This window comes from Canis lupus, chromosome 18, assembly GCF_003254725.2.
Source record: "Canis lupus dingo isolate Sandy chromosome 18, ASM325472v2, whole genome shotgun sequence".
Classification (NCBI taxonomy): Eukaryota; Metazoa; Chordata; class Mammalia; order Carnivora; family Canidae; genus Canis; species Canis lupus.
Window position 1 is genome coordinate 1,369,621 of NC_064260.1, and position 20,574 is coordinate 1,390,194.

Sequence of the window (20,574 nt, forward strand, 5' to 3'; positions counted from 1 at the left end):
CTCTATTCACCAAGAGCTCTTCCAAGCTCTAATGAAAGGAGTGCCAGGGGCCAGAAATAGGGGAGCGGGCAGGCCGAGATTACACAGAAAACCCACTTCAGCATTCCGAAGGTCTTCTCAGCCTTTAGGTACCTTACTCAGCATGCAAGTAATGACACCCTCGTCATCTCCGTTCAGCATCGCCCACTGCCGGATCCAGGCTAATTCACGGATTCCAAAGTCAATCAGATGAAAAACTCAGTGCTGCTCTGAGCTGCTCAAGCTAGTGCACTGAATCTAGAACCTTGGATAATTAGATCCATTTCAGCAAATTCAGTCCAGTCCAACAGTACTTCCCTTCATTCTGAGAAGGGATCTTCTTGGAATCCTTAGGATCTACTCCCATATGTATCAGTTATAAGTCTTCTATTGCTGCGTAACAAATTACCGTGACTTTTGTGACCCGAAACCACACTCATTTAGTCTCTCAGTTTTCTGGAGATGAGGAGTCTGAGTGTGGCTTAGCTGGGTCCTCGGTGTAGGACACAGCTTTTGTCAAGGGGTTAGCTGGGCCGGGTTCCTCTCCGAGTATGGAGACCTCTTCTAAGCTCTTGTGGCTGCTGGCAGAGCTCAGCCCTCTGCACTTGGAGAGCTCAACCCCTGGTGTGTTAGCCGACAGCAGGGGCTGCTCTCAGCATCCAGAGCCCCCTGCAGGTACGTGCCTCCCGGTCCTCTTCCAGGCCCTGTCACAACATGGCAGCTCATTTCTCCGGGGCCAGCTGGACAATCTGCTGCTCCAGTCTGCTGATACAAAGTCTTATATGGTGTAAAGGAATCATACAAGTGACTATCCCACCTTTGACATCTTCTGTTGTCTAAAACCAAGTCACTGGCATGTCCCCACACTCCAGACAGGACTACACAAGACAGAACTCATCGGGGACAGGGTCCCCATAGGGTGTGTCTGACACAGCTTGTATATCCCAGGTATCTTCTGATAAAAACTGGCTAGCTAGTCACCGGGCACTGCCAGGATTCCAGTTTAGGTACAGGTTGAGAAGCAGCGAAGGATTATTATGATGATGGTTGTGGAAGGGAGGCGAGACAACTATTTCAGGAGAGACAACAGGATCTTCAGACAAGCGGAAGACTAACTTCCTCGGGGTGGAAGGGCTGCTTGTATTGGCAAAAGCAACCCAGTCTAACGTCGGGTTTAATGTCCCCGGCTTCACTGGGATCGTCCCTAGGCCATCATCTCAATTCTGAGGGTCCTTCTTTCTCTTTCCCAACCAATGTCTTATCCCCAGTGTGACAAACGTTACTAGGTTGTGAATTCAAGTTGCTTGGTAATTCACCATCTGCTCAGAACGTATCAGAAACCCGTGTGGCCACAGGAAACGAGAGCTACTTTCATGGCAGTCATAGAGGCTTCCTGGTTCTTCAAAGCCCAGACTCACCATTTTCCTTCACCCAGTCTTTATACTTCATGGTATGCATTAAAATACAGCATCTCACCTGCTGCTCGGATGCCAAAGCCTTGTCTTCTACAGGAACTTGACCCGGGTATAACGGGAGTTAACTTAAACGATACTCTGCCACTGAAGTCTGTGAATTACAACCAGCGACAGAGTCCATCTTGTCTCTCCGTCTGTAAGAAGACAGAGCTGTGGAGGATGAGATGTCTGGGGAAGCTCCTCCTGTGCACACCCAGCGGTGGGTGGCCCGCCTCAGGTCACTGGCGGCCTACGGAGCCAGCAATCCCAGGACAAGGCGCAGGCACAGCACAGTGGGGACCAGCTGAGCCCTTGAGGCATCTCTCCATCTTGTCGCCCCACTTGACCATGATGACACAGCCCCGCGGATCTCAACCCAATGGCCCCTTGGATACTGAAGTCTGACCGGTGCCAGCCTGTGCCCTGAGGCCCCGATCTCTAGCAGAGAGTGAAGTGAAATCACAAAGTGGAAAATAATGGGTAAGAGAGATAAGCACAGGTTAGAACCAGAATTGAATCAAAGAATTTAAACCAGTTTGGTGGTGAGAAGATCTCACTGTATCTTGTCTACCTACGTGGGTTAACTGGGATGTCTTTTGCTCCTCTCTTTTCTGAATGGGTATTTTTAAACTAATTGCTCACTTCCTTCTGCCCCATTTTACATTGGGGAAGTTGGAGGCAAATGAACCGTCTAGACCACAGGGGCCGTGGGCCTCATGTAAGCTTCTCTCCATCACCCCTGAGGCTGAACTTCTACCTGGAGGCAGTAACTAGAGGAGAATTTCAGGCTGTACTGCCTGGGGGAGGGAATGAGCATCATATGCGTAGACCCGGTCATGGGAAGGGGGTGAACTGATGCGGACCAGGTAAGGGGATGATCTGTATGCGAAAAAGATACTGACCCGCTAACACTCAAGTACGTATCTTTTATTCCTTCTATTGATGAGAATACAACTCCTTTGTAGTGTTGGGGGCCTGGTGACATTAGTGCGCTCAGTATAATTTAGAAGTCTTGCATAGGGTTTTCGTTTTCATTTTTTGTTTCTGAGCGGACGGTGAGCTCAATGCCCAGAAGCCCGGAGCCAGGGCGGCCGGGAGGACTGGAGCTGCAGTGAGCGGGGCCCGCGGGCCCCACGGGGCCGGAAGCCGCGGAGCCAGCGCCGAGCGCCCCTCGCGGGACCGGGCAGCGGGGAGGAAGGCGGCACCAGACCACGAGCGGCCCACGTCCTCTCGCTTCCCAGTGCCGGAAACTGGGAAAGTCATAATTACTACGACCATTTTTCTCATACATAAAATGAGAATAAGAAGCCACAGAGCCAGGAATGCTAATTGTGAAGGTCTACACGACGGGCTTCACGCAAAGCCTTTCACGCAGAGTGCGGAGCCCGTGAGAAGGATCCCGGGCGAGGGCCGCAGCGCCCTCCCGAGGAAAGCACTCACCCAGAGGCAAAACAATTAAAATAGGGCAACTCTTCCATCTGTCAAAATAACACTGTAAAAGATGATGTCACCGAGGGTGCAGCGCCGTGAGCTCGAGGGCTCGCTGCTGGGCTGTAGACTGGCCCCTCCGCTTAGGGGGAGCCTGGCAGGTGGCCGATGGCCCAGGACAGACGCCCGAACCCGGGGCCGCCTCGGCCTGCTCAGCACGAGGCCCTCAAACACCAGGGCTGGCTGGGACGCTACACGTGGCCGCGGGACTCTGGAAAGCAACGAACGGCCACCGCTGAGACACTTAACCGTATTAGGTTTGCCAACGTCTATCAAATAGTATAGCAGTTAAAATGACGTTGCTGGGGTGAGCGAGAGAACAGCAGCAGCCGCAGGAGCGCGGGGCTCCTGGACCTGGGGCACCCACCGTGGGCTTGCACAGCCGCCGAGGCCGGGCAGCCTGGGGCTCAGCCGCCACTGGGCGGCCCGGCCCCACTCGGGCGCCTGCACCGCGGCCTCCGCGGGCTCCCCCCTCGGCCTGGGCCGCGGTCAACACAGCAGCTGCCAGCAGCAGCCACGCGGGACGGGAAAGCCCGTGCCTGCGGCCGTGAGGACCACCCCGGGGGCAACAGTGTCTTCTTCAGGGTGCTACTGCTTCCCTTTGTCCAAGGCCATTCCGGCTTCCAAGAGTTTGAAAGTAGTTTCTTTCTTTGTAGGAAACTTGAGAAACAGAGGATGCCAAAAATACCTCCCACATGATCCTATCACCTGAAACGAGTGTTGCTAACTTTCTGGTTTATTTGATTGAAAACCCGAGACTACTACGGAACTCGGTATCCCAAGGAAGCAGCGTAAGCGACTCAACCACTTCACTCCCGGAGGCCACCGATATGAATTCCATGTTCATTACTATATAGAATGTGGGTACTTATACCACCAGCTAGAACATCCCACCTGATTTTTACTTTTTTTTTTTTTAAGATTTTATTTTATTCATGAGACACAGAGAGAGGCAGAGACACAGGCAGAGGGAGAAGCAGGCTCCAGCGGGGAGCCCGACGCGGCACTCGATCCCGGGACCCCGGGGTCACACCCCGAGCTGAAGGCAGACGCTCAACCGCTGAGCCACCCAGGGGCACCTCCAGCTGATTTCTGATTTATTTTCTTAAGATAGTTTCCTGTATGTGACGACATTCCTGGGCCAAACTCCCTAAGGCTCTTTTTACAGATTGTCAAATGAATGCACATTTACACATTTATAATAAGAAAAAAGACCTGCTTAATAAAGTATAAAATGGGAATCATACTTGTCCTAGCTTTGTAAGTTGTTTGAATATTAAAAAGTGCTTTGTTAAAATGAAGGCATTATGTAAATATATTATTCTGATGCAAACAAAATAAAACCACCTATGACAATAATCTCTCAGGGATTAGTTTATAATTTTTACCCCATGCACTGTCATCACTTAAAACAATTTCCAGGAATCTACATTATATCTTAATAAATGAAGTTATCTTAGTTACTGAAGTATTTATACTCACAGGACAATCCCACGCCTCACTCTCCCGACTCCCTTACTGTTTGCCTACTCTGATCCCAGAGCACCTTCTCCTCTTGACTGGATTGTGACCTTCGGTAACTAGCACCACCACTTAACGCGGCTCTGCTTCCCAAGGCTGATTAGCTACTGGGCTGATATTGTTCACCCCTAGGAAAATATTTTGTAAGTTAAATTCCTCAGCATTTTTAAATACCAGGAAAAAAATTAATCCAAACTGAGGGAGTACAAAAGAAGATGTATTTCGGTTTATCTTATTACACAATTAAGAAACTGGAAAGCATTAGAGGCTGCCCTGCTTTAGAGATGGGGACTTAGGAGGTCTTTTTCTAGTTACAAAAAACATGTACTGTAAGAACCACAGCCCCCCAAATAGTATAATGGAAAATATGTGACTACAGCAAGAAAGGCTTTTAAAAAAATCTAAAAATCATATGAAAACAATTACAACATTACTTTATAAAAGTTACAAGATATTAAAATAAAAAACAAAAAGGTCACCAAGGCTAACAAAATAACAAAGAAATGTCATTTCACTTCCCTTTGTACTTATGTGAGAATTCCAGGGTAATATTTGTCCACGGGATGACCACGCCAGGGACTAACTTATTAACTGGTCACTTTTAAACATCAAATAGATCTGATTTACTGATAACTAAATATTGATATACAAGTAGACTTTTTCCCTGTCAATGCACAGTTGTGCCTAGAGCCAACCTGTGTATATTTGCCATTTAGAGATGTTTATGTCTTAAGAAAGGAAATATGAAGGGAAAAAAAAAAACGGAATGTCCAAGAGAATATAAAATGTTACAAATGAAACAATTAAAAAAATGAGGAACTGCTAATTTTGTAAGTTGCTCATGTATTTTTTTGGTACTTTAATCCTTAGATTTTGGGTAATTTTTCATATTCAAATACAGCACCCCAGTGTGAGAGAGGGTGCGGTGATGGTGGCACAAGTATCTGTGATAGAACACTTAAATAATAAAGGGAATGAGACAAAAGATGCAATGACTGCTTGATACTTTTCCCTAGAGGCGTTATCAGGGCAAGAAACTGCCTAATTTCTCTTTCCCTACATGTCTTGAAAGTCCAAAGGTTGATTTGGGCACCTATAATGGTTATTCCCTTCTGAAATGTCAGAAAGGTAATCTGAACATTTCTAAGCTGAAAAGGTGAAGATCGCCACACTGAACTACACTGAAAACCCATCCAGTAGTTGGGGCCTGGCCTCACACTGAAGTGGCTAAAAGTTGCAATAATAAGCTGCACAGGCTTTTTAAAAAAGTGACCTTGAACAATGAAAGGTCAAACTAGAAATAAAATGTCATAGAATAAAATCAAAGGAAGGAAATGAGGTGGAATTAAAATGATTATCAAAGAATATGGTGGCCTGAGATTAGTCAACATACTATAAAGAAGGAATGGTTATTTAAAACAATCCTGAAAAATCTTTTGGGCTAACGCCAGTAGAATACATCTCAAATTCTTTTTTTTTTTTTTTTTCAAATTCTTTTTAAAAAGCAGGGATCCAAGAAATATTCTGAAGTCATCTGTAGTTCTGGTATTAATGGATGAAGATTAGTGAGTGCTCCAGTCATAAAGCATTTGGACATACAATGTTTCAATTAAAATGATGACACCATATTTTGTAAAATCTAATGTATTTAATTTTGGCATAATAGTGATTTATTATGTATTAATATTTCAAAAATATACTTTTGTGTTTAACAAACCACCAAAGATCTCAAAATAATGGCCTATAAGCATGCTTTTGCTCCAAACGCCAGGCTGCTGTTGCACTGAAGGCAGTGAGTTCCATCACGGGGGTTATAAGATCCAGGGCTGCAGATCACTGTGAATAAAGAGCAAGTTAATAGGTAACAGCTTCCTCAAGTGCCACATAAATTAATTTTACATGAGGATACATTTTCAAAAAAAGATGATTTTTCCTTTTTATAATTTATTTCTAAATGTGGTAAAATATACATAACCCAAAATAGACCATCTTAACCATTCTTAAGTATACAGCTAAACAGTGTGAAGTATATTCACGTTGTTGTACAATTAACTTCCAGGACTTTCTCATCTGGGAAAAACTGCAAGTCTATACTCATTAAACATCTCTTCCTGTCCCCCTCCTCTAATACCTAGCAGCAACCCTTCTACTGTCGTTTGCTAGGAGTTAGACTACTATTAGGAGTTACAAATTTTCACTCCGATCCCGGCTTAGACCAAGTCTGTGGCCCCACACGGTTTTACTGACCACATAATGTCGAGTTTAGAGAACTAGCTGGGCCACCTGGTCAGCTGCATCAGAAGCCATAGAGGTGAGGACGGCCCACACCAGTAACCACACCTTCCATGCATAGACAGCCCTGAACAGAGGAAGGACTAATCATCTCCTGACCTCACACATCCTATTTGTCACTTGCTGAATGTTTAACTTCAGGAAAATCACTAATTTAATTCAGTTTGATCATCCCCAACATATGGATGACTGAATATAGTGAAAGTGCTACCACAGAGATCTCTGACAGAAAGTAAGGATGGGCAGAAAGAATCCAACGGCAAATACATCCCCTGTCATTGACGCTGGGATCCTGGTAAGTGGTCAATTCTTAGCTCTACCTTCCTCATTTGTAAAACAGGTACAGTAAAAAACCCAAGTCTATATTATTATGTGAGGAATAAAATCAGTAAAATCAGATGACTTAGATGAAAACACATCCAGAATACCATAAGCCTTCAATAAATACTCTGTCCTCTGTGGGACCACCACCTCTCCCAGTGCATGAAGGTCATGTGATGCCAAGCCCTCTAACTGGGCTGAGGTCTCTGATCATACCGTCCCTCCTTTTCCTATTGCAAATGTAGTCAGCCAACGATTCACAAAGATGTTCACTGACCACTGGCCCATGGCCATTATGGGCCGTCAGAGAAGAGTCTTTTGTTCTGGCACCATGATTCAGTAAATACACACCACTGTTTGGATCTGGGTGATAGTACATTATTTAATTTCATATCATTCTTTCAAAAAATATTCTTTCAAACTGTGAAATATTTTAACTGTTTCTCAGAGAAAGTATTTTTCATTCTAGGTTAAACAGATTTCCTCAAGTTTTAATAGATATTTTATTGGGGGAATGTTTCAGATGAAAAAAAATATTGGTTAAACGAAGTTAAATAGATTTTTTGCTGCAGCAACAAGAGTATTTAAAGTGGTGATGTATATGGTAAGATTGTAATGATATGACATTTTTCAAAGATGTGTGACCATGGTACTCTTTCTTTCAAAACATGCATTAATATTTCTGAAAGCACAAATATGGAAATACTGAGAAAATGTATCAGTGTTAAGTCAATATACAGGGAGAAGAGAAACATAAATCTGCATGCAATCTTTAAACACATACTTTATCCTGAGTGTCACCAGCAGAGCAGATGCTGGCATGAAATCATCTAAACTCAAGTTTAAATAAATATGATCTTCTAGTAAATGTCCTTAGAATTAATAAACCTTTATAACACAGTATGTGCAATATCTCCAAGTACTTATCTATAGTATTCTCCCCTAAGAAATATCCTAAAATGTCATGTTCTCTTTTATGTGGAATTGAGGAAAAATTCTCAAATGTTAATTTAAAGCAGATTAGCAAAATTATCTTCTAGGTTTCAGTCTCACTGAGCAGAATATTTCCCAGCTGCAGTTACAAGAGCAACCTGATTAAATCTTGATAAGAGGCAACGGAAGCACTGATGACTGATCAGTATTAACATAACGATGAGAAGCAGACAAAGGACAAGATCTTCATGAATTTTGGATAGGGAATGCTTCCTTAAAAAGGGAAAAAACTAACCATAACATAAACATGTGATATCAAAATTAAGAACTTAATTAAAAAATCATAAAAGTAACAACAGTCAAGCAACAAAATGGGGACATGGTTGCAGCTAAATAACCAACAGAATACTATCCAGAATATACAAATAATTCATATGAATCAATGAGAAAAGGACAGAAAACCAATTTAAAAATAGGAACAAAAGAGAAATAATATGTCATTTTTATTGAGCCACACCCACAAAAAAATTCAAAGAAATGAAGAATTTGGGATGCAAAATAACAGCAAACTGTAATACACCAAGAGTGACTTCAGCAAGAAGACAGCTCCAAGCCCCCCAGGCTCCCATGGAAATACCAAGTAAACAACTAAAGACTGGCTAAAATAATCTTGCAAGAGCTCTGGAAATTAGAGATTAACAGCAACCCAATGAATGTCCAATCAAGATGTAGTCAGACTCCAAAGGGTACAAAATCTGTGGCATCTTTTGCTCTCCCTTGTCCCAGCTTCTCTCCAGGGCAGACCCATGTGTTTCAGGGGAGCAGCAACCCAGCACTGGCTCCTTCCTACACACCAGGGAGCAGGGCAGACTGGATTGGCCACCTGTCTAAGGCCGCCTGACGGACTGATCTCAGTGTTGCTCATTTCAGAGCTAGTTTAAATCTCAGGCTAGAGGATGTCCTGGGCACATTCCTGAACCATAAGGTGACAACAGACCCATAGATACCTGGGACAAGAGACTGATGATTGAGAAATACAACATAACACCTAAGGAACACAGGAGAAGCAGCATGTGGACTCTCAAGGAAATGAAGATATTCAAAAATAGCCAAGTATACACAGGAATCAGAAGAAAGCACATAGGACCAAACACATGGAAAGATCCTCAATGTTAGTAATTATTAGGGAAGTACATATCAAAGTAGAGTATGATATCACTTTACACCCATTAGAATGACAACTGCCCCCCCCCCAAAAAAAAAATAGGAAGAAGAACAAGTGCTGAGAAGATGTGAAGAAACTGGAGCCCTTGTGAACTGTTGGTGGGAATGTACAATGATGCAACTGCTATAGAAAAAATATGGAAGTTCCTCAAAAGATTAAAAATGCATGTACCTTATGACCCAGTGGTCCTATTTCTGGATATAGAGCCAAGAGAACTGAAACCAAGATCCTGAACAGACATCTCTAGACCTTTGTTCTCTGCAACAATATTTATCACAGCCAAGAGGTGAAAAGATCCCAAGGGCCCCTCAATGGATAAATGGATAGGAAATGTGGTATATATACACAACAGAATATTGTTCAGCCTTAAAAGTAAAATCCTGCAACATGATGCAATAGGGGCAAACTTGAGAATACCATGCTATGTGAACTGACACCAGTTACAACAAGACAAATAATACATGATTCTGCTGACAAGAAGTATCTAAACAAATCAAAGTCACAGAAACAGAAAGAGCTTTGGTTTCCAGGAGTTGGAAGTTGTCATTACAAGGTATGCACCTTCAGCATATGGAAAGTTCTAGGTATCTGCTGCACAGCAACGTAGAGTTAGGGCTACTGAACTGCATACTTCAAAATGGTCAAGGCAGTTGATTTTATTTTATGTGCTTTTTAACTACAATTAAAAATTAAAAAAATAATACAAGAGAATAAAAACCATCCAACAAATAAGAGGCCAAGTCTACATGTCTTCAAAGACGAATTTTACCAAATAGTTAAAAAAAATATCTTAACCCCAATCCTTCTCAATCTCCTCCAAAAAATTGAAGAGGAAGGAAAACTTCTAGATTCATTCTTCAAGGCCAGAAAAGATAGTACATGAAAAACAAAGTATGGACCAATATCCCTTCTTAATACTGATGGAAAAATCCTAAACAAAATACTAAACCAACTTAATAGCATAATGAAGGGATGATATACCACAGTCACTTCGGATTTATTCCTAAAATACAAGGACAGTTTAATATATAAAAATCAAGGACCATTCCATAGATCTCATGAACAAAATGATAGAGGGAAAAACACATTATGATCATCTCAACTGATGCACAAAAAAAGCATTTAACAAAATTCATCATCATATCATGGTAAAAACTCTAAGCAAATGTCAATTATATAATGGGGTGCTATCAACCATAGTTATTACTATGTTAGACTATACTACGGTTAGATCCTTAGACTTTATCCATCTTACAGCTGAGAAAGCTTGTGCCCTAAGGAAGAACTTAAATGTTCTCACCAAAAATAAATAAAATAAGAGATAAATCTGTGAGGTGATGGTGGTGTTAATTAACTAAATGGGAGAAATCTCACCATGCATACATCTATCAAGTCATCACAACGTACTCAAAGATCTCTGAGTATCTTAAAATTTTGTCCATTATACCTCAACAGGTATGAAAGATACTGAAGTAACATCAGTAAAGGAGCACAAGGCAAAGCAGCCAAATAAAAGGAAGAGGAGTTTTGTAGTGAGTCCATTTTGGTTTCAAATTCTAATTTTTCATTTACTATCTTTATGAACACATGCAAGTACCCTAAAACTGTTGAGATTAAAGTTCCTTGATTACAAAATTGGGATACTTCCTATATCAAAAGGATATTTGATGTTTAAGAAAACACTAGCCAAACTATTAGCAAAGCTTCAGTTATTATCATAAATAAACCACTGAAGTGTCTATTTCTGTGAGGTGAGCAGAGCTTAATGCAGTGACTGAAACACAGTTCACATTCAAGATACTAGGACAGAACTCAATCTTGTGCTCTCCTCCTTCTTGAGCTCCTGTAGCAAATCTGTATAGCCCATCTGGCCCTTTCCACATTTGGTCATTAATTGCTACTTATATTTTCATATGTTCAGATTTATATCCAGTTAGATTACACATTCCCTAAAATTCCCACAAGCTAAAATTGTGTGTTTTCGATAATTCCCTCTCATTATCACTTAAAACCATGTTTGGTAATGGGTAATATAATAGATATTTATTTAATGTTTAAAAAAAACACTTAAAAGAGGAATAAAATGGATTTTCCTCAACCTGATAAGGGGCCTTCATGAAAACTCATAATTATCATAACCAGAAAAGACTGTGAACTTTTCCCCTAAATCAGGAAAAAGAGAAGGATGAATACTATCTCTGCTTCTTTTAATATTGGAAGTCTTACCCAGAGCAATTAGGGGGAAAAAAAAAAGGAATTCAAATTGGAAAGAAGTAACATTAGCCTGTCCACAGATACTATGATCTTATATGCAAAAAACCCTGAGGAATCCACCAAAAAAAAAAGAAGAAAAAAGAAAAAGAAAAACCCTAATTGACCTAAAAAAAAAAAATTAGCCAAGTTACCAGCTACAAAATTGACATGCAAAAATCCATTGTGTTTCTATACACTAACAATAAACAATCCGAAAAACAAAATTCAGGAAACAGTTGCATCAAAAATATAGTATTTAGGAATAAACAAGGCAAAGCAGCATAATACTTGTCTACTAAAAATCACTGCAAGAAATCAGAGAAGACACAAATAAATGGAAAGACATCTTATGTTCATAGGTTGGAACATTTAGTATTATTAAGATGTCAATGCTACTGCAAACCATACATAGATTCTATGCAAATTCTATCAAAATCCCAGTGACAATGTTTTCAGAAAAAAGAAAAATCCACCCTAAAATTCACTGAAACCTCAAGGGACCAAGAATAGCCAAAACAGTTTTGAAAAACAAAGCTTGGGATGCCTGGATCACGCAGGGTTAAGCATGTGCCTTCGACTCAGGGTGTGATCCTGGAGTCCGGGGATCGAGTTCCATATCAGGCTCCTTGCATGAAGCCTGCTTCTCCCCCTGTCTCTCTGCCTCTCTCTTTTCTGTGTGTCTCTCATGAATAAAATATTTTTAAAAAAAGAAAAAAAAAGAAAAGCTGGAAATTTCATACTTGCTGATTTTAACACTACGAAGCTACAATAATAAAAATAGTTTGGTGCTGGCATAATGACAGAGCCGGAGACAAACAAAATAAAGTAGACAAGAAATAAACTCTCAAATGATTTGGAACAAGGGTACCAAGATCATTCAAATGAAGAAAGGACAGTCTTGTCAACAAATAGTAGTAGGTTAGGGAGATATCCACATGCAAGTGTACAAGGCTGGACTCTTACCTAATGCCATATGTAAAAGCTCAAAAAGATCAAAGATCCAAACAGAAGAACTAAAACTGTAAAACTCTTGGAATAAAGTATAGGAAAAAAAGATCCATGACATTACATTTTTCAATGGTTTGTTTATATATCATCAAAAGTATATGGATAAAAGAAAAATTATTTGCAAAGGAGGTTAATATTCAAAATAATAATAGTAATAAAGAACTCTTCTAATTCAACAACAAAAATTAAACCACCAATTAAAAAATGGGCAAAAACTTTACCCATTTAAAACTTTAGCCATTTCTCTAAACAAGACATACGAATAACCATAAATACATGAAAAGATGAGCAACATCACTAGCCATCAAGGAAATGCAAATCAAAACCACAATGAGACACTTCACACACATTAGGATGGCAAGTTACTTAAAAAAAAGTCTGAAACTATGGTGTACTATTTCTTGGCTAATTGAATTTAAATTTATAAAAAGGAAAATAACAAGTGTTGGCCAAGATGCAGACCAACTGTAAGCCTTGTGCTTTGGTGGTGGGGATGTACCATGGTGCAGTCTCTATATAAAACAGTATGGTGGTTTCTCTAAAAATTAAAAACTGAATTACTATATGGTTCAGTGATTCTACTTCTGGGTATAAGCATATGGACTGAAGATGGGTGCCTCTCTAAAATGTATATGTCGAAGAACTAACTCCCCGTATGGCTCCATTTAGAGATGCGGCCTCTTAGAAAGTAGTTAGGTTTAAATGAGGTCATAAGAGTGGGACTCTCTGATCCAGTGTTAGTGTCCTTATAAGAGACAGCAGAGTGCTTGCTCTCTTTCTCTTTCTGCGCACATTAACCAAGATCATCTGAGGAAATAATGAGAAGGTGGGCATGCTATGTCATCTGCAAGCCAAGAAGAAAGCACTCATGGAAAATAGAATCAGCCAAAAACTTGAACTTAGACTTCTAGACCAGAATTGTGGGGAAAAAAATTGTACTATTTAAGCCATCCAGTCTGGGATCTGGTTATGGAAGCCCAAACTGACTGACACAGTATTTATCCAAAAGAACTCAAAGCAGGATTGTCAAAGAGATATTTGCAAATCATCTTCACTGTAGCATTATTCACAATAACCTAGAGGTAGAAACAACCCAAGTTTCTTTCCACTGACAGATGAATGCATAAAGAAAATGTGATACATACATGTGGACAGAGAAGATGTGGTAGAAGTCACAGAAATAAAAGACATGGTCCAAGGAATATAGTCAATGATAGTGTAATAGCATTATATGGGGACAGATGATAGCTATTCTTGTGGTAAACATAGCATAATGCATAAATTTATCAAATCACTATGCACTACACCCGAAACTAATGTTGTGTGTCACATATACTCAAATAAAAAATTATAAAATAAAAAAAAAGAAGACGTGGTATAGAGAGCGGTGAAACAATGTGGGAATGTGACACTATGGAAAGTAATATAGAATGGGTTGAAAAATGTGTGATGGTAACCTACCACACATTTTAGAGAATGGGAATGTGGTCCATCCATACAATGGGATATTATTCAGTCTTTAAAAGAAAGGAATTCTGACATATGATACAACACAGTTGAGATGCTAAGTAAAACAGGCCAATCACAAAAGGAAAATACCATATAATTCCATTTATATGAAGCACCTGTAGTTGTCAAATTTATAGAGAGAGAAATAAGAATGGGACTAAAGGAAGAGGGGACTGGGGACTTACTGTTTAATAGGTATAGAATTGCAAATGAGGAAGATGAAAAAAGTTCTAGAGATATATGGTGTTGATGATTATACAACAATGTAAATGTACTTAATGCCATGAAATTATACTTTTAAATATGCTTAAAACATTATCTTATGTATATTCTACCATAATTTAAAAAATGTGATGCATTACACAGGGTTATCAGATTGTAAATATGTAAAGTGTGATTATGCCAAGAATTGCATACAGGATTTCTCCTACATTGTTATTGCAAAAGTGTTAATTAATACACCAAATTTGGAAAACAGACTTATATTTTAATGTATTGCATGTCTTATGACTCAGTATTAGTAAAGACCTTGAAGAATCTTGGATACTAGGATATATAAACAAAGATATTCATAACAGCGTTGTTCATCATAGCAAAAAAACAAGTACAAAGCGATTTTGGACAATGAAACAGACATATAAACCTTTATATATTCATATAATAATCATGTAGAAATAGAAAATTTTAAAGATTGTGTTATAACCACAAAAATATGAATGAATTTCACAAATATAGTTTACAGTAATCAGTTATTGATTATTGATCATATTACAATAATCAGTCAGTGAATCAGTTAAAATGGCCTACCATTCCACAGATTCTCAAGCTAGATTTTTAAAAATCCAACTGCTAGAGCAAAAATATAAATACTGACCAGTTAATTTATACCAGCAATACAGTCAAATAAAATCTCAACTATAATTTTCTTTTATGTAACTTGATGAGCAATTTAAAACTGGTAGCATTTAAGAATACAGAAAGTGATTTGTGCTCTCTAAAAATTACCACAGATCAGTAAAACAAAAGAGAGGGCCCACTGAAAGACACATATATGGCATGTACCCTTATTTTTAGATCTGAGGGTAAGGAAACAAAATTTCAACATTAATGAAATAAATTACCAGGAAAATGATTTTTTTTTTTGTCTGTGAGGAAGGCAAGACTTTTCTAAAAAGAAACAAAGAAAAGCAGTAAGGCTTATACAACAACAAACAAAAAATATGTACTGAAAACGTCCACAATGTTAAAAACAAGTGGTAAGAACTTCTATTCAGGCTTCTACTGAATTAATCGATCTTCAATAAGAGTAATAAAATCTGGGGGAAAAAAGTACACACTATTTGACAGCACTGAAGAGGTAGCAAAGGCAGGCAGATACTGAAGGCATGCTAACTCTTGAAAGAAGAGAACTGTACTGGGTAAAATCATTGGCATATACTTCTGCAATGGGCACTCACCAGTCTAAGTGTCCCATAGGTAGGTAAATTCAGTCTTACTGCTTATGAAAAGTAAAAGGACAGACTATTAGGTCTCCAGAAGATAAGGAAAGTAATGGGAGAAATTCAGTGAAACAGACTCAGGAGCTCTAAAATCTGCAAATAAACTCCACCCAGATAATTGGCTAATGTATAACCTTCACATTTGTCAATAATATTGCAAGAAGCTCAGCAAAAAGCAAGAGTTGGAAGGCTGAACAAACTGAGAAGATGATACCTACACTAAGGGAGTTTAGATTTTGAATTTGGCATATTATTAAAAGACAAATCAATAATCTTCACAAGAAAAACAAACCAGAAGATTCTAACAGTACTATAAGTTTCGTATACCATAAACATTATTAGATTCTCATAGACGCAGAAAACTGTGACTCCCAGTCAAGAGGATAAAGATCAATAGGAACAGATCCAAAATAACAAGATGTGGTAATTGGCTATAGAGACTTTAAAGAGTTAGCATAAATGTATTTGAGGACATAAAGGAATACATTATCATAATAAGAAAGCAGAATAGAAAACTGCACTAGGGAACAGAAGCTCTAAAGCACGTAAAAGAAAATTCTAGGGCAGCCCGGGTGGCTCAGCAGTTTAGCACCGCCTTCAGCCCAGGGCCTGATCCTGGAGTCCTGGGATAGAGTCCCACATCTGGCTCCCTGCATGAAGCCTGCTTCTCCCCCTGCCTGTGTCTCTGCCTCTCTCTCTCTCTCTCTCTCTCTCTCTCCCTGTGTCTCTCATGAATAAATAAATAAATAAAATCTTAAAAAAAAAAAAAAAGAGAAAATTCTAGACCCCAAAACTAAAATATTAAAATAAAATCCTGGATGTGTTTAATAGCAAAATAGTAACAAAAGTAGAGTATGTCAGGAAACATGAAGATATATGCATGTTAACAGGAACTGCCCATTCTTCAGAATAAAGAGAAACAAAAGTTTCAAAAATTGAATAGACAGTGATATCAGCAAAAGTACTGGCAGCTCCAAAAGGTTGTCCCAAACCAAAGAACATGAATAAAATCAAACAAAAATTCTGAGTTAACTTTGAAAGAACTATGGAAAAAAAAATCAACATACTGGAAATAGTAATATGGCAGAAATAAGTCTTCACCTAACAACAATTACTTTTAATGTAAATGGATTAAATTCCACTATCAGAAGACTGAGATTGACAGAATGAATAACTAAAACATGATAAAACTATTGAAAGTGAAAGAATGGAAAAAGACATTCCATGAAGATGCTAACAAAGAGAGCTATGTGGCTATACTAATATCACACTAAATACTCAAAAACTATTATAAGAGAAAAAGAAGGAAACTACATATGTACAAAAGGGTCCATTCACCAAGACATAAAAATTATAAAGATATATACAACAAACAACAGGTTTGCAAAATATATAAAGCAAACCAACAGAATTAAGGGAGAAATTGACAGTTTTAAGGTAATAACTGGAGATTTCATTACGTCACTTCAAATAATGGATAGAATTTTTAGACAGATAAGCAGAGGACTGACAGCACAGTAAATCAACTGAACCTAACACACATACATAAAACACTTCACCCACAATGACAGAATGCCCATTTTTCTCAAGTGCACATGGAATATTTTCTAGGATAGAGAGTATTTTGGGCCAGAATACAGACCCTAAAAGATTGGCATACAAATCATTTATAATCACAACAATTCAAATGAGGCTGGGAATCCATAACATAAGGAAAAGTGGAAAGTTCACCAATATGTGAAAATTAACACCCTCTTAAATGACCAACTGAATAAAGAAGATATCAAAAAGTGAAATTGGAAATGCAAGGTTGTTGTTTCAACATTAGAAAATCAATGCAAACTTCTATGCTAACATAATAAAGTACAAAAGCCATATGATTATTTCAAAAGATGCAAATAAAGTACCAGACAAAATTCACTAACTATTCATGATCAAGACTTCAGCAAACTAAGAATGGTAGGGGTCTCCTTCAAACTGACAACAAGCATCTAAGAAAATCCTACTGCCTATATCATACTTTAAAAATTATTTATCTTGGGCGGCCCAGGTGGCTCAGCGGTTTAGTGCCTGGATGTGATCCTGGCATCCCGGAATCGAGTCCCACGTCAGGCTCCCTGCATGGAGCCTGCTTCTCCCTCTGCCTGTGTCTCTGCCTCTCTCTCTCTCTCTCTGTCTCTCATGAATAAATAAAATCTTTAAAAAAATAATAATTAATAAATAAATAAATAAAAATAAAATTTATCTCTATGACTGGGAACAGGGCAAGAATAGGTTTTTATTTCTATTCAACACTGTAGTGGAATACCTAGTAATTGCAATAAAACAAGTAAAAGAAATAAAAAGTATAAGACAAAGAAGTAAAACTGGTGTTATTTATAGATAATATATTTATTCCTATAAGAAAAACAGAGTATACAAATAATTTCCTTTTTTTTTTTTTTTTACAAATAATTTCAAGATCTAATCAGTTAATTAAATAGAGTCACATGATCCAGGTCAGTATCTACAAATCAACTGCACTTGATTTCTGCCTGTGGTTGTCACTGAGTAAGCATCATTAAGGTCTCCTCTCCCACTGCTGTGATGTCTAAGTCAGAGTCTCCTGAAGGCATCAAGCAGCTGTGGAAGCTGTTCATCAGAGCTGGATCTTTGAAACAGACAATGAGTCTCAGAGGCCATTGTGAGAACTGGGGAATGTTCCCAGACTGTGTAATGATAAGAGATCCACAGACCAAACACTCCAGAGGTTTTGTCTGTCACATAAGCCACTGCAGAGGTGGATGCAGCCATGAATGCAGGGCCACAGAAAGCAGATGGAAGAGTTGTGGGACCAAAGAGGGTTGTCTCAAGAAAACACTCTCAAAGATATGGTGCCTACTTAACTGTGAAAATCAGTTTTGTTGGTGACATTAAAGAAGACACAAAATAACATCACCTAAGAGATTATTTTGAGAAGTATGGGAAAACTGAAGTGATTGCAATCACGATTGACTGAGATGGTGGCCAGAATAGAGGCTTTGCTTTTGTAATATTTGATGACCAGGATTCCACAGATAAGATCATTCAGAAATATCATACTGTGACTGGCCACAGTCACTTACTGTGAAGTAAGAAATGGCTAGTGTTACATCCAGCCAAAGAGGTCAACATGGTTCTGGAAACTTTGGTGATGATCATGGAGGAACTTCAGGAAGCAAAGCGGCTTTGTTGGCAGTGGAGGTGGTGGTTGGTGGATACGGAAGCAATGGGGATGGCTATCATGGACATGGTAATCATGGAAGCTATTCTGCAGGCGAGGAAAGCTACAAATGATTTTGTCAATTACAACAATCAATCTTCTAATTTTGATCCAAGAAACGAGGGAAATTTTGGAGACAGAAGCTCCAAGCCCGTAAGGTGGTAGAGGCCAATGTTTTGCCAAACCATAAAGCCAAGGTGGCTGTGGTGGTTTTATCAGAAACAGTTAGCTATGACAGCGGCAGAAGATTTTAACTAATGTCAGGAAACAAAGCTGAGCAGGATAGGAGAGCCAGAGAAACGATAGGGAAGCTACAGGTTACAAAAGATTTGTAAACTCAGCCAAGCACAGTGGTGGCAGGGCCTAGCTGCTACAAGACATGTTTTAGACAATACTCACATGCATGGACAAAAACTTGAGGGCTTTATTTTCAGATAATTGTATAACAGGTTATTTTACTTTCTCTTCTATGGAAAGTGTAAAGCATTCCAACAAAGGTTTTTATTGTAGATTTTTCTTTTTTTGCACTGGTGGTATCGATTGCTAAATGTAATAGTTTGATCATGATGCTGAATGAATGTGTCTTTTTAAAAATGTAGCATAAAATTAGTCTACTCTGAAGCCACTCTGGTAAACTACCCCAACAATATGAAGTTAGAATGACTTCAAGGTGATTCCAGGTTCCATTCAAGATGTATTTATGGGACAGCCTGGGTGGCTCAGCGGTTTAGCGCCACCTTCAGCCCAGGGCATGATCATGGAGACCTGGGATTGAGTCCCTCGTTGGGCTCCCCACATGGAGCCGGCTTTTCCCTCTGCCTGTGTCTCTCATGAATAAATAAAATCTTTAAAAAAAAAAAAAAAGAAAAAGAAACCAAAATGTATTTATAACCTTCTTGAGCCATTGTCTCCAGAAACTTTAACATAGTTGAACTGACAGTTACTGTTGTGACCTGGAGTTCACCATTAAAAAGATCACCCAAACAAAGTCACAGAGCTTATTTGGTTATTAATATGATTGTTGGCATATCTTACATGATTGATCTAAACTGAATTATGGTATCAAAATAATAAATGGGAATAAAGCCTGTGTATCATACAATATCATGGATAATCAATAAATGATTTAATATACTCTTGAAAAAAATCAACTGCACTCTTATATGCTAACTAGAAATTTAAATCACTAAAAACAATTCCATTTACATTCCAAACAAATCATTGAGAACAAGAGCAAAAAAGAGAGCACAACATCTTTACGAATAAATCCAAGAAAAAAATCTGCAAACAACAAAACATCCTTGAGACAAATTTAAAATAATTGACATGGAGGTTAACCATGTTTCCTGTTCAGAAGACTAAACGTGTTTGGGATGATAATTATTTTCAATTTTGTCTCTAGAATCAATACAATCTATTCAAATTGCAGCAAGCTTGTTTGCAGAAATTGGCATGCTAATTCTAAACTATATATAATAATTTAAAAAGTAGAATGACCAAAGCAATCTTTAAAATGTAGTGTAACAGTTACTATGAAGTTCCAACAATTGACACTTTGGTATTGGTGAAATAATAGACATGTGGATGGATGGAGCAAAATTAAGCCTACACAAAGATATCAGTTGAATTTTGACAGAGGTACCAAGAAATTTTAATGGAGAAAGAAAAATTTTCAACAAATAGTGCTTGATCACCAGAACAGGATATCTGCATGGTATAAATTAAAAAAAATAATAATAATAATAAATATTTTAAAAAATCACCAAACATTACTTATACCAAATGGACATTAACTCAAAATGGACCACAGAC

At 38.7% G+C, this 20,574-nt stretch overlaps 1 protein-coding gene across 5 annotated transcripts in view; it reads right to left on the bottom strand.

Annotated features, from left to right (window-relative positions):
• Positions 1-6,109: 6,109 nt before the first annotated feature.
• LOC112661321 (zona pellucida binding protein) overlaps positions 6,110-20,574 on the bottom strand; it is an 87,541-nt gene continuing 73,076 nt past the window's right edge. For 4 of the 5 annotated variants that reach the window (XR_004806679.2, XM_035701518.2, XM_035701517.2 and 1 more), the window contains one exon: positions 6,110-6,317. Coding sequence is in view for 3 of the 5 variants with exons in the window: in XM_035701517.2 (XP_035557410.1) it covers positions 6,223-6,317 (95 nt within the window). In the remaining 2 variants the exon portion in view is untranslated. The remainder of the gene's footprint in view (positions 6,318-20,574) is intronic. The other variant, XR_004806678.2, reaches the window with a different exon arrangement.